Raw genomic sequence first — 15,250 nt, 5'->3', positions numbered from 1 at the left:
ATTTTCAAACACTGACTTGGAGACCAATTATAAAATTGTCTATTAGACTTTTAAATGACATATGCATTAATAACCACACACTTCAGTGTACACAAGGTTGCTTCAAGATAGGCCTAAAAGTAAGATATTATTAACTTTAACACGAAAAGAAACGCTGGTGGTGGTGCACCGCCTTTAATCCGTTTTAATGAAAAAAAAAAAAAAGAACCTATTCTCTAAAACAGTTAAGATTAAAAAATAATTTCTTTGGGAATGAAGCAACTAGGTTTCCAAAAAGAGACTGAAAGCTGAGAAGTCATGGATTAGTGTCTACAAAAACCTACAAAGCACCATGGTGTCTCATGTCCTTAAACTCAGCTCTCAGGAGGCAGAGGCAGGTGAATCTCTGTGAGTTCAAGGCCAGTTCAGGCTACACAATGAGTCCCAGGACAGCCAGAGCTACATAGTGAGATCCTGTCTCAAAAACCAAAACAAACCTAAAAAGCAGCATTCTTCTTAAAAGATCGTTTACTCACTAGTAAGTGATAGCAAGAAAACCCTTTATGGGCCGGGCGGTGGTGGTGCACGCCTTTAATCCCAGCACTCGGGAGGCAGAGCCAGGAGGATCTCTGTGAGTTCGAGGCCAGCCTGGGCTACCAAGTGAGTTCCAGGAAAGGCGCAAAGCTACACAGAGAAACCCTGTCTCGAAAAACCAAAAAAAAAAAAAAAAAAAGAAAACCCTTTATGTTTATAAAATATTCCCAGCAGTCCGCATACACTGAAAGTGAGGCGGGTCTTCTTCATCCACAGATAGTGTAACTGGGTACAAGTCATTAGCCCTCCACAGAGTAGCAGATACAGGCCCATGCAGTGCATGCTACAGAGAGACTGTACAAAGTCACCTTGGGTTATTACCTGAGATAAAGACCTTATCTTTGTAGGAACCTCTGCCAGGCTTCTCTTTCTCAATCACAAACTGCATCAGATTTGGGGTTGACTTTGTGCATTTCCTCAACCTGAGTCCCCCGGCTTCTCCTTTTCCCTTAACTACAGCTCTCCACATAATCCCAGTTTTCTACAGAAAGCCTTTCCTGACCCTTTGGGTTTAGATTAGTCCTGAAATTCCTCCATCACTCACCTTATCCAACTGATGTTTGTTTAAGTGTCCAGCCAGATCAGAGCAGCATGAAAACAGAGATAGGCTGATTAAAATAACCTCCTTAATGCAGTCAATGCTCCTAAAGTTTTGTTCAAATACATTTATACACTGCACCTTGTTTTATGAATCTAAAGAACTTCATCTTAGGAATGTAAAAGACATAACCACTAAGAAGCTGATAAGCCCATGCCAAACCCTCAGAGGCCAGAAACCAGCAGAAGACAGTCTCCTCTGAACACAGCCAGCTGTGCTCATCTGCAGAGAAACCAGCCCTTCAGAGCTGAGGTATCACTCTAGATCACAGTTAGTGGAATTTTAGTAAAAAGAATTGTGATGGGTGAGGCTGCTGAGATGACTCAGGGGGTAAAGGTAACTGTCACCAAGCTTGACAGCCTGAGATCATTTCCCAGGATCCACAGGGGAAGATCATCAACTCTCCAAAGTTGTACTCCGGCTGGCCTCCACTTGTGGGTCATAATATGCTCATACCCCCATACAAATTCATACACATGTAAAATAATAAATTAAATATGAAAACTATTCAAACAATATATTTGTGATGGCTGTTAGTACTGATTGTAAACTTAATCGAATCTAAAATAATCTAGAACACGCTATTGTGTGTGGGTGAAGTTTACAGATAGAGTTAACCCAGGTGGGACATCCAACCTAAGAATAAGGAGGAGGAAGTGAGCCAAGCACCATATTCTCTCTGCTTCCTGACTGGATCCAATGTGACCGGCCATCTCCTGCTCCTGCCACCATGCCTTCCTCACTCCAAACATCTGCCCTCAAACGGAAACGGAACAGCCCTCTTCCTTCCTTCCTCAGGAGGCTGCTCAGCCAGTATCTGCCACAGCTACCTGTAGCAGGAATCTTACGAGTTCTTATTAATAAAATCAAACCTGAGCCAGGTATTGGGGTGAACACTGGAAGGTCGGAGAGACAGAACAAGCCACAGCTACCTCACCTCACCGGATCCTCAGCTGGTCTTGTTTCCTCAGACTGGAGGCCTCTGAGTCCTCATCCAAAATGGGTCTCAGCTGAACTGCTACTCAAAAGCTTGAATGCTTAACCAGCCAAATGCTTCTAGTTTCTGGTCCTCACGCCTTATATACCTTTCTGCTTTTTACCACCACTCCCTGGGATTAAAGGCTCGCTTTCTGGGATTAAAGGCGTGAGTCACCATGCTTGGCTGTATCCTTGAACATATGGATTTCTGCCTCTGGAATGCTAGGATTAAAGGCGTGTGCTACCACTGCCTATCCTCTATGTTTAATATTGTGGCTGTTCTGTCTCTGACCCCAGATAAGTTTATTAGCATGCACAATATTTCGGGGAACACAATACCACAGCTACCAGGAAAGAATATCCACAGGAAGGCACTTGAAGGAGTTCTGTTACCTGCTCCCGCTCCTTATCTTTGGTCTTGCTTCTGTAGACTCTAGCGGCAGTGGCGTCCTGAGAAGGGATGGCAGAGATCTGGTGCAGTGGCATGCTCATCCCAGCCTCTGACCTGGTCTTTCTCCTTACGGAAGTGAGTCTCCACTAGCAGAGTCATTTTGGGCCATTGACTTCAAGCTGAGAGAAACGAAAAGAAACACAACTGAGCTAAGTTACCTGATTTCCAACAGTAAGACTAGCGCTGCGTTAAATTTGAGTAAGTTATGCTGGCAAATACTTGGTCTTCAAAAGGGATAGAAAATGACTGGAGAAAAATCGTAACATTTGTTTCTTCTAATAAAATGATAGTATCTGAAGGAAGCTAGGGAATCAGGTCTGTGAATAACCACAGATTAGTCTTCAGCAATGTCTCATTATATTATTTTCAAAGTTAAACTTTTGCTCATGAGCAAGTATTCCTGTGTATGTGTGTGTGTCCTTGAGAATCAAACCTAAGTCTCATGAATCCTGATATAGTAATTTTTCTTTAAAACTAATGCCCTTGGCAGGAGGATTGCAAGTTTGAAACCAGCCTGATCTACATAATAAGATCCTTTATAAACAAAACAAAATTTAAAGCAAACATTAGATACACACACAAAGCAAATTCACCAATGCTGTTCTTGGAGTCGGATTATAATTCTGTGGTAGAGTTTGCCTACATACCTAAGTCCCTGAGTTCAATCCCTAGTATAAAGCTCTAAATAAGAAAAATAATAGGAGGGGGAGGAAGAGAGGGAGGAGGCAAAATAGTAGTCCCTCCAGCTGACCTCAAATGGCAAGACTGCTGAAATCCAAAGTATCTCTGGTTTATACATAACCTTCCACAAGTCTAGACTCTCCAAACCAGCTGTTGGCCAACTTTTCCTATAAAGAGCAAGATAAACATTTCAGGCATGGTAGGCCAAATCTGTTTAGTTACTTAACTCCACTGTGTAGTGTGAAAGCAACCACTGACAATGGGTAAATAAATAAGAATGGTTACATGTTATCATTTAGATATGTTCTGTCCACTAAAGGATCACCTGCTGCAGTTTGGTACCCAGTGTAACAGGAGTTAGTTCCTAACACTGTGAAGAGCTATGGAGTTGAAAGACCCAAGCCCTTCAGGCTTACACCCCCCAAGCCTCAGGAAGAGAGAAACTTCAAGCCCCAGGAAATAAGGAACTAAAAAGAAAACTAGTTCCAAGGGCCACCTGACTCAGCCACTACTCAATCACCCCTGTAACAATATAACAATGTAGAAAGATTTCTGTTAAGAGATGTGCTCAACTGTGACTGGGATAGTTGCAGGTGTTCCAGGAAGGACCACTGTGACCTTTGTGTAAACTCCACTCCCGCCCTGATACCCCCCTTGAGGTTTCAGGAAGAATGTGCATGTGGACGTGACTGTACACACTCTGTGATCACCCTGTGATCAGGCCATGAGATTGTATGGGAATTGCAATCTTGTGGGGTTTATGGGTTTTTCCTTTAAAAGCACCCATGTGACTACAGTAAGATGTGGCTCTTGCTCTTAGGAGCAGAGTTTGCCCTTCTGTACAGAAGCCAATAAATTCCTCGTGCTGTTGCATCAACTGGACTGGAGTCTGGGTTCTTGGGGCGCCCACTTGAGACCCTAACCTTTGGGGTCCAACAGAGTAAGTCTTGAGGACGGAGAAGTGTTTTGCAGAAGGATGAATTTATCTCACGAGTGAGCCCCAGGAACAGCTGTTACAAAGCTTCCATCTCCTGCTTCCTGTCCCTGCCATTTTTTCTTTCCTTCCCCACTATTTCCCTTTCCAACCCTGTGAGAGCATCTAGCCTGTAACAATAGAGCAACAGGCCCTCACCAGAAGCCAGTGCCGATGCCCTACACATGGATCTCCAGAACTGTGACCTAATTGAACTTATATATGTGTGTGTTTTTAAACACATATTAAACACAAACACACACACACACACACACACACACACACACACACACACACACATATCCCAATCTTGGGTATATTTTGTTATGAGAAAACAAAATAAACTATGGCATTGTATACCAACAGAAATGTATTTGCAAAAACAGGTGGCAGGATAGATTTGGCCCATGACTTACAGTTCAAAAAAGGTTTCTCAGGGAGGATGTAGGTAATCAGGGACATTCTTGAGACCCCGAGAAGGCTGCCTTTTTGATGTCTATATAAGCTGTCTTATGGACCAGGTACACTTGGTTTTTTTCTATACTCTCTCATTGCTAATAATCAAATCTTTCCTCCCTATTCACTTTTCTTGATGCCTCCACAGAAACAGCCCTATACAAACTATCCATGTTTACAGTAGTTACGTTTCATGATGCTGTTTCAATGTTAACAGGATAGAGCCTTAAAAAAAAGAATATGCCTCTAATTTGGGGGCCTTTGCTTGTAAACCATGTGTAATGTGGTGGTAAATAGGGGAGGTAAACAAAGGGCTAGAGGACCCTAAGCCACGTTTGAAAAACATCTGCTCCAGCTCTCTCAAAACTCTGCTCGGGAACAACTGTGTCTGTGGGGCTGGTCTCAACCCTGACAGTCTCACTAAAGAAGCAGAAGATCACCAGGACTCACGTATAGATTCCTGCACACTGATCAAATCATAAAGCAACAGGAAGGAAGGAGGAATGGCTACAGACCAACACTCACATGAAAATGAGCTACAAGAATATTATTTTAGAAAGTCTCATTTTATAATAGGCAAGTGACTGAGAATCAAAAAATAAGAAGATAGGGGTGACACTGTCTACACACCACACATCCCCAACTCTTCCTCAGGCTCTGATGAAGCTGGTAGAGAGGGAACCCTGTGCCCTACAAATGTTCTGCATGGTTATATCCAAATACATTATCTCACACCAAGAGGCACACACTTACTGTTGAGTTGCTTACACTCTGGAATATCACAATAGTAGTGAACAGTGTCTTCATCACTAATGTATTAAAGTCTTTTGTCAAAGATGATGAATTCCATGTGGTTTCTTGGAATAAGTAGTCAAACTGGCCGTGCCCAAAGCCCCACTACCTATCATGCCAGTAGCTACCTGTGGTGCTTCTGATATAATCACCATTATTACATCATTGGTACATGTCCATGACAGGCCTGGGAAAGACTATTTATACCAAAGAGAAACCAAGAGAGTCAGAATGTTTGCAGCTTTGATGGGCCCCCTTCCTTATGGTCACTCCAGCTGCTCTTCTGACATGTACCTACCTCCAGGTAATGGAAGTTTGCCAGAAGGAACACTATTTGAGATAAGCATTCATTTACAAATGAACCAACAGACACTGTCACTATGCACATGAAGGTTCCTATGAAAGAAAGCATATGACAGTTATCTATTTAATATTAATTCAGTCCATTTTTAATGAAGAACCTTTTGACTTGGCAATGTGCCTGGTCATCTAGATGAGGACTTCAATTTCACTGATATAAATCAAAGCCAGCAGAAATGAACATCTATATCTAGAGGAACTAGACTCCTAAGGTTTGAGTCAGGAAGAAATGCCAAGTTTATGATCAGGAGAGCTCACTAGTCAGGATTATAACTATCACAGGCTGGGATGTAGCTCAGGGGTAGAATGCTTGTGTAGCATTAACAAGATAATGGGTTTGATCCCTCAAAGGTGTGTGTGTGTGATGGGGGTTGTTCTCTTCAAAGTGATCTAAAGAATCAAAGTAATCCCTGTTTGACACAGATTCGACAAGCTGATTCCAAATGAAAATGAAAACTCAAGAGACTCAGACCTGCTAAAGAAGCTTGAAGACCAAAGTTCAAGGACTTCTCAGTTTCAAAACTTACTCCACAGTCTCAGTAATCAAGACAGATTTGGACATCTGTCCAGATAGATATATAGAGAACAGAAGTGCAGAGTTGAGAAATAAACTCAGCTATCTGTAGTCAAATAACTTTCCATAGAATAACAACATGATTCCACAGGGCAAGAAGACATTTTCCAATGAGTGCCAGGACAACTGGACAGCCTCACGAAAAAATAAATAAATAAATCTGGATCCCTTCCTCACACTAAGAAACAAAAGAAAAATTAGAAATCAACAGAATAATTTTGTTATGTGTGTGTTTCAAAAGCCACCATGATAAAAGTGAAAAGTGGAGCTGAACATGTAGCTCAACAGCACCGTGCTTGCATAGTAAGTGCAAGACCCTGGGTTTGACATCCAGCACACACACACACACACACACACACACACACACACACACACACACGGGGCAGTCTGAATCCCAGAACTCAGAAGAGAGTCAGGGGATCATGAGTTCAAGGTCAGCATGTGCTATACACAGTGAGACCTTTTCTCTAAGAAATAAAACAGTGAGTGGAAAGGAGGAAGGGAGGGAGGAAGAGAGGGAGGGAGGGAGGGAGGGAGGGAGGGAGGGAGGGACAACAACAAAATAAAAGAAAATGTTTGTCAGTCATGCATCTAGCAAGAACCTTAGATCTAGAAAACACAGACTTCTCACAATGTAATAACAAAAAGACAAGAACCCAATAAGAAATGGCTACTTGAAATCATCAGCTGTCAGGAAAGTGTAAACCAAAGCCATAAAGGACCATTTATGTTCCTAACGGAAGATATATGAACAAGTGTTGGTAAGGACATGGTGAAACTAACCCCTTCGTACATTGGTGATGGGAATGTAACTGGCTGCTTTGAAAAAGCCTCCTTCTTCCTCAAGATAATAGACATGTTACCATATGACCCAGCAATTTAACTTCTAGGGCACACACATTCAAAACAAATTAAAATATCTACCCTATTCATGAACACTGCCCCTAAATTTATTCATGTATATTTATACTGCATTATCCATAAGAGCAAAAAAGTAGAATCAAACCAAAACTGTATCAACTTCAAAGTAAATAAATATAGTGTATATCCATTCACTTGAACCATATTCATCAATAAAAAAGTATGAATGAACTTTGAAAAAATATTAAGTGAAAGAAGCCAGTTACAAAGGACCATCTAATATTTGATAACATTTGCATGAAATGTCCAGAGTAGGTAAATCTACATAGACAAAAAGTAGCAGCTGGATGTCGAGGTGAAAATGGGAAAATATATGGGGTGACTGCTTAAAAGGACTTCTCTTTAGAGTAATGAACATGATCTAAAAGTGCTTATGGTGATGTCACATAATACATGAACAAAGAAAGCTTAAGAACTACATCCATTTAAGTGGGTGAGTTGTAATGCATATAAACCATCTAAATAAAGATATTTTTAAAATGGAAATAAGTGAATTAAAAACATTTTTAATTTTTCCTTTGTGCTACATCTACTTAATTTTTCCAGAGGGCCTGGAGATGGACACTGCTCTCTTACCCTCCTACCTCTAAGCAGGACAAGAGAAAGAGTACAAAAGTAGCAATCAGAAATCAAAGTTCAAGTCCTGCTATCAACTGTGTGAGGCTAGGCAACTTCTAAATTGTTATTTTCCTGTCTATGAAAGATAAAGGTAATAACCTCTCATAAGTTTGAAAGGTTAATATGAAGATCAAGTAAGTGTTTCCTTGTGCACACACAGGGCTCTATGCAGGACATTTACCAGCAGGCTTTCCCATCTACCTGTTGGCACACTCTGTCTTTCTAACACTGGTTTATGTCCCTCTCTTCTTCAGTTGCAGATTTATAAAACTGGGCCCTCCAATCCTTCTGACATCTATTGATGACCTCTAGACAGAAAAGTAAGAACAATAATGCCTGGCCTACAGTACCAGGAAGAAGGCCTGATCAGGAAAACACCCAGCATGGCTCAGCAATCTAACTGTTCTCTGTACTTTACAGACAGTTAAGATAAATGCAAGATTCTGTTCATTCGAACAATAATGCTGCAAACAACTAAAAATAACAACATGGAAGTCAGAAGACAGCAATGCTAGTTTCAGCCCCCTTGACCTTCACCCAAGAAGGATCACCCTTGTCTCAAGGTACCAGGTTCCAGCAGCACCCTACTCCATTCCTTCAATTCTAAGACTCCAGAAAGAGATGCACAGAACAGGAGACCAAGTGCAGAGACACTAAACCTCGCATGCCTGTGAGAAACCCAAGATATGTTCACAATGCAGACTGAGAATCACCGGCAGTTCCATGATATGGAACACATAGGTGTAAGTTTGTCTTCTAAGACACATCTGCAGAATCACTCATTCACGTTATCAAATGCTACATACAAATATAGAAGTCACCATCAATACAAAACCTTGAAGACTTTTAAAAAGCAGCAAAGGAAAATCATTGATAATATACACATTATATATATATTATTATATATCATATTAATATATATTAAAAAACCTATCTCAAATCAAAACGTTACACAGCAAAGCATGTATTTTAACTACTAAAAAAGGAATTTTCTAAGAATTACTGACACCAATTAAAGATATAAACATTCATACAAAAATCATGACGTAGGCTGGGTTGACAGTAATGTAACTCAGTTGATATGCTTGCACAACATACACAAATCCTTGGGTTTCTTTTCAGTAGCACAGAGCCCAGGTATAGTGGTGTATACCTATAATCCCAGTATTTAGGAGGTAGAGACAGGAGAACCAAAAACTCAAGGTCATCCTTGGCTACACAATGAGTTTAAGGTCAGCCAGAGATACATATAAAAATAAAAATTAGTAATGTATTCTACTGTAAAATATATATACATGAATATTACTTACCTTGTACATCAACAAAACAAACAAAACAAAAAAGAGATAAACAATGTGAAAGTAAATTAAGAATTTTCAATAAAAATCAGGGACTTTGGGGTATATTTTATTACTGATATATAATAAAATACGCTCTTAAGTTAAAACACATATTTAATGTAATCCAATCAAAGTCTAAGACAGACTTCACATGAAAAAATGATCATAAAATCATACATAAAAAACAATATAAATAAATAAATTAGTTGAGAAAGAAGCAATACGATGTATTCTATAAAACATTTAAATATTATAAGACAATTATCAGGAAAAAACAAGAAACAGGAACAAGATTTATAAAAGCCTGAGACTGAACCGTACGGAGGAGTACACCAGTCAACACAAGCATCGGCCTAATACAGCAAGGGCCATGCTACTCAATGACTGGGGTTAGGATAGCTTGATAATCCAGAAGGGGAATTTTCTAAATCAATACTCACACACTTTATTCATCAAAATAAATTCTGGTACAGACTGTCGAGATGACTGTGGGTTCAGGCGCTTGCTGCCAAGCTGACCAGCCTGAGTTCAATCCCAGAACTTATGTGATGGAAGAAGAGAACCCACTACCCCAAGCTGTCCACACAACCCCGTGCATGGCCTCTCCCAAATAAGTAAATAAGTTTAATTAAGTGCATATATTCTGATGAATATAAAAATTAAATGTAAATAGATGCACATAGAGAGCAAGAATGAAATTCCATTACAAATGAATTTATTAAGGAACTCAATTAAAGAGTATCTTTCTAAACCTAGAATTAACATTTTTAAAGTTATAAAGTATAAAGGTTTGTTGATTTGACTCTATACTTAAATACACAAAACAAAATGTGGAAAATGTGTGTTACACAGGACAAATATTTTTACACATATGAATAGAAAGCTTTTTTTTTTTCTGTCTTTTGAGACAGGGTTTTATTATGAAACCATGACCAGGTAGACCTCAAACTTGCAGCAATTCTCCTGCTTCTGTCTTAGAAGGGTTTCTAATTACAGGATTCTGCCACAATATCCAGCCAAATAAATTTCTGAGAAAAATCAAAGCCCTCACAGTCAGGGGGCCAGGTTTCAGAAGAGATGCTTCATGTGTGGGAACACGGCTGGTGAACTAAAGCATGGACCAAGACATCAAAGGAGCAACGGAAGGCAAGAGCTCATGCAGCTGTCTTTTTCTCTAATAATATTCTACAAAAATACAGCAAAATTTAGGCCAGGAAAACGGCTCCACAGGTAACAGCGTGCAGCAGCGCAAACCCAACAGCCCGAGTCCAGGGCTTTGAAAACACACGGAAGGGCAGGTGCAGTAGCAAGCGAGCACCTGCAATCCTAGCCCTCCTACAGTGAGATGGGAGGTAGAGACGGGAATAAGCCAGCTCACAGGTCAGCTAGCTGAGAGCTAGAGAACATGCAAAAGTCTTCAGTCTCAAAGACTTTTCAAGGTAGCATTACTTAAAACAAAGAAAAGAACCCCTAATTTCCCCCCAAATTAAGACAACTTGTTAAGTAAACTGTGATGCTAGTAGAACCAAGGGAATACTATGTAGTCATTTGTGGTGGTTTGAAAGAAAACGGCCCCCAGAAGGAGTGGCACTATCAGGAGGTTTGGCTTTGTTGGAGTAGAAATGGCCTTGCTGGAGGAAGTGTGTCACTGTGGGGTGGGCTTTGAGGTCTCCTACGCTCGAGCTACTCCCAGTGTCACAGTCCACTTCCTGTTGCCTGCATATCAACATGTAGCAGCTCTTTCTCCAGCACCACATCTGCCTGCACCATGTCTGCCTGCACACCACCACACTCCCCACCATGATGAAAATGGACTAAATCTCTGAAACTGTAAGTTGCCACCTCAATTAAATGTTTTTCTTTGTAAGAGTTGTTGTGCTCATGGTGTCTCTCACAGCAATAGAAAACTAACTAAAACAGAAGTTGTTGGTACCAGGGACTAGGCTATTGTTGTGATAGGCCTGACCATGCTTTTGTTTGAAGGAATATGGGTTTTGGATTAGAAAAACAGTTCAATGCTTTAAGTGCTGCGCAATGGGCCATACTAGTAGAAACATGGAAGACAGTGGTACTAAAAGTTATTTGAACTGTGGGGGGTTGGATCAAGAGGTTTCAGAGGAAGAGAATATTAGTATGTGGCCTAGAGACTGGTCTTGTGATATTTGGAAGAATGTGGCTGCTTTTTGCCCTTGTCTGGAGAGTCTGCCTGAGGCTAAAGCAGAAGAAATCTCAAAACAGCGTAGTATAGATTCTGTCATGTGGTTATCAGTGTTAACTCTGATGGAGATTTATGATGGAAACGAACAAGCTGAGCAAATAAAAATAAAAAATTACAGATTGAGAAAAGGGGCTCGAGGAAGTGGAATAGAGTTAAATCCTGTGTTCAAGGTGATAAACGGATTAAGAAATGGAATAAACTGAGTAGAGACCTCAGGGCAAGATCCTACCCAACTAAGTTTCCAATTTGTGAAAAACAAAGAAAAGCTTAGAGCCAGGTGTGATGATGCACGTCTTTAATCCCAGCATTCAGAAGGCAGAGGCTGGTAGATCTCTGAGTTTGAGCCCCATGGTCTACAGAGCAAGTTCAAGGACACCAAGCGTAGGTAGTAAAGGTAACCATCAAAAACAAAAAGCTGGAGAAGATGTATTTGAACATGGGGACCATGTTCCAGCCCCAGCAAGCAGCAGAACTTGGCAGCTTCAGCCATGTGGTTCTGGCTTTAGAGTTAAGGATAGAAGAAACAAGTTATGAAATTTGCCTCCACAACTAAGGAAAACCTTTATATGTTTTCCTGCTTAAGAGGTGTCTCTTCAAAGCACTAGAAACCCCAACTAAGGCATCGTTATATGAAATAGAGAAGCACAGTTATATTAAACACAATATAAAAATTATAAATTACAGTAACAGCCATGTAGATATTCATTCAGGAAAAAGAAAATCCCAAGAAGTCATGAAATGCCAACAGCAGTTAAATGATGCAACAATATAAATGATTTTCCTTTGTCTTCCACACTTTTAGTAATAAATTAGTTTTACATTTAAAATATATTCTTAGATAAAGTCTGAGCTTTGGTAGACAGGCTAGCAACAGAAAGTCTTCCATGAGGACAAGCAACTACCAGAAGGCCCATGTTCTGTGAGAAAGACTTGTGGCAGCCTCTCAGAACTCGACTCACTTTCCTACAGAAATAAAGAAAAGCCCACATTCTGGGGATGCAGATGTTCACAGCCAGTCACAGTTTGCTTTCTGTTCTTCCTCAGTGTTTAGCCTTCCTTCTAATATTTTGCATTGTTTTCCCTTAAAACAGTAGTGTGCATCAAAGAAACAGTTTGCCTTTCTGCATGAGACTATTCCCTCTGGCTTTCATCCTCAAGGCCAATATTTGTAAAGACTGTATTACGCTGGGCGGTGGTGGCGCACGCCTTTAATCCCAGCACTCGGGAAGCAGAGCCAGGAGGATCTCTGTGAGTTCGAGGCCAGCCTGGGCTACCAAGTGAGTTCCAGGAAAAGGCACAAAGCTACACAGAGAAACCCTGTCTCAAAAAACCAAAAAAAAAAAAAAAAAAAAAAAAGACTGTATTATATATTTCACACACAGTAAGACTAGTTTTATCATTATTTTCATGCCATACTATTTCCAAGAGAAGTCAGTCAGCATACTTCTCACAAAATGCAACTGCAATAATGGCTATGAACTCTACTAACAGGGAGACCCGGGCATTATAACATTATAATGAGGCAGACAAGGGAAGGTTGGTACTTACTTGTCCACTGATAACAAATCTGAGCATTTGGCCAGTGCTTACAAAGCTATCTATTATCCACACAGCTTTCCTCCCCCCCCCCCCCGACCCAATATGTGTGTCCCTGGGCTATGCTATAAATATGTCTGTGGCAGGAACCATAATCTTTTACAACAGAAAATAATAAACAAGGGTTATTAGTAAATATACTTTCCTTTCAGTCACAGTCATAAAAGAAACATCTCAATATAGTCCACAAGACTGCTTTTCACCAGAGAAAAGCAGATCATTCTCTTAAGACAGAAAAAATCCAAGAAAGGCTGAGATGCCTAGGATCTGACCATGGGATTAGGCACTTTTGGTGTGTCAACAATGTTTACTGTCAAGTTCCTCAGCTTCATCTACCAGGCTTCAATCTTTTCATGATGTTACCGAATGTGATGCAAAGGAAAAGCTCCTGAGCACTGGGAAGGTACCTGGGCTGGCTTGCTGGCCCTCTTCTTACTTGGCCACTAAGGAGCTTCTCTGGCAGCCAGGCTCCTCCCTGCATATTTATCATCTCCTTCCTAGTACATAGCTTCATATCAGCTCCCCAAGGAAAATGCATAGAATGAGTGGTTGATATAGCTAGATGGTGCTATGCACAAACAAACAAATCCAATGTCAGCAGAGAATTTCAAGTGCTTTTTGCTTCAGTAATCTTCTTTTTAGTCGTGGGGGGAAAAAAAAGTTGAAAATGAGAGGGCAGACAAAAGGATTTGTGACCATGCAAGTATTTGCAGTTCCACCCAGAACAAGCAGGAACAATTCAAGAAACCTGAAGACAAAAACTGAAAGGCCACTAAGTACCTGGTGCAATGAATTAAACAGTAAAAAGTTCCCATCCCAAGTGTTATCAAAAGTTCTAAGACTTAAGACAAAGAGAAATCTCCCTATAGGAGACAGACGTTACACTGCAAAGGACTCTAAGTCAAAATGCAATCAGAGCTTTCCACTGCGGGGCAAAATACAAACATCTTCACACGGCTAAGACTATTCATTGTGGAAGTCTACGTCCAGCTGTGCTGTCAGACAACACGACAGACACAGGGAAGCACAGCTGGAAAAGTCAACTCTGGAGTAAAAGAAGAAAACAAATGAGGGAGGACGAGAAGGACCAGGGCTGGGGACACAGCCTAGGGAGCCAAGTGCTTATCAAGCGAGCACACAAGAGGCCCAGGGTTTGATCCCCAAGACTGCATAAAAACCAAGCATGGTACACGGGCCTATAGTCCTAGCATCTGTGCCCCTTGGACACAAGCTAACAGACCAAGTCCTTGACCAATCTTCTTTCCACATCCTTCAGGTAAATCTACTTAGCAGCTTTAATAATTTTCATACTAATGAGGAAAAGGAAAGGAGATGGACTTAGCTATGAGTCTGGTAATGGGCTCCGGAGACAGCTCAACAGAACTCAACAGAACAAAAAGAACTTTCCCTCTCAGTGTGAGGACCAGAGTTTGATCCCATCTGTAGATGTAGATGCTGAGTGAGTAGCAGACCACCTGTAATGCCAGAGTTTGGAAAAAGACAGGAGATCCCTGGATCAAGCTGGCTAGCTAGATTAGCCATACTGGCTGTGGGTTTAACCAAAAGACACTGCCTCAGTGAGAAGGCAGAAAACAATGGAGGAAGACTCCCTAAGTCAACCTTCTCCCCCTCCCCCTTCTCATACACACACACACACACACACACACACACACAATCTCATATGCACATACACAAGGGCATACATACCTGTACATACCTGTGCCCAGACATATTTGAACATACATATATACATGTATACATATTATGTACACATATACTTGCAATTTTTTAAAATTATTCTAATAAGAATAACTTAGCATAATGTATAAAAATTATCAATAGTACTTTTCTATCAATTACTACAGTTTTAATTAGCTTTGGTATCAGATGAACCCTTAATCATTTTGAACCAATGAGATCCAATTTGAATTTTTAATGAGACTACTCCAAAAAGATACTGAGATTCGGAACAGGACTGAGACCTGCTTACAAAAGGACCGACAGCTTAGTGACTGGAAAGAGACAGGGAGCACTCCATTCTAAAGCAGGGGTCCAACTATGATCCAGACAATGTGAGAACACAGTAGTTAAAGGACAAATTGTCTCCATGACTCACATTAC

The 15,250-nt window shown here is 40.7% G+C and overlaps 1 protein-coding gene across 4 annotated transcripts in view; it reads right to left on the bottom strand.

Annotated features, from left to right (window-relative positions):
• The window catches only part of Marchf8 (membrane associated ring-CH-type finger 8), a 71,546-nt gene that overhangs the window by 29,470 nt on the left and 26,826 nt on the right, over window positions 1-15,250 (bottom strand). For 2 of the 4 annotated variants that reach the window (XM_059258445.1, XM_059258442.1), the window contains exons 1-2: window positions 5,464-5,633; window positions 2,543-2,719 (exon numbers count right to left, since the gene is read on the bottom strand). In XM_059258445.1, the coding sequence (XP_059114428.1) occupies window positions 2,543-2,641 (99 nt within the window). In that variant the 5' untranslated portion in view covers window positions 2,642-2,719; window positions 5,464-5,633. Of the gene's footprint in view, window positions 1-2,542; window positions 2,720-3,351; window positions 3,439-5,463; window positions 5,634-15,250 lie in introns of those variants that run through there. The other 2 variants (XM_059258444.1, XM_059258443.1) reach the window with 2 other exon arrangements.

This window comes from Peromyscus eremicus, chromosome 3 (genome assembly GCF_949786415.1).
Source record: "Peromyscus eremicus chromosome 3, PerEre_H2_v1, whole genome shotgun sequence".
Lineage (NCBI taxonomy): Eukaryota > Metazoa > Chordata > Mammalia > Rodentia > Cricetidae > Peromyscus > Peromyscus eremicus.
The sequence above is the reverse complement of the archived record's forward strand: the minus strand, read 5'-3'. Positions and strand labels throughout refer to the sequence as shown.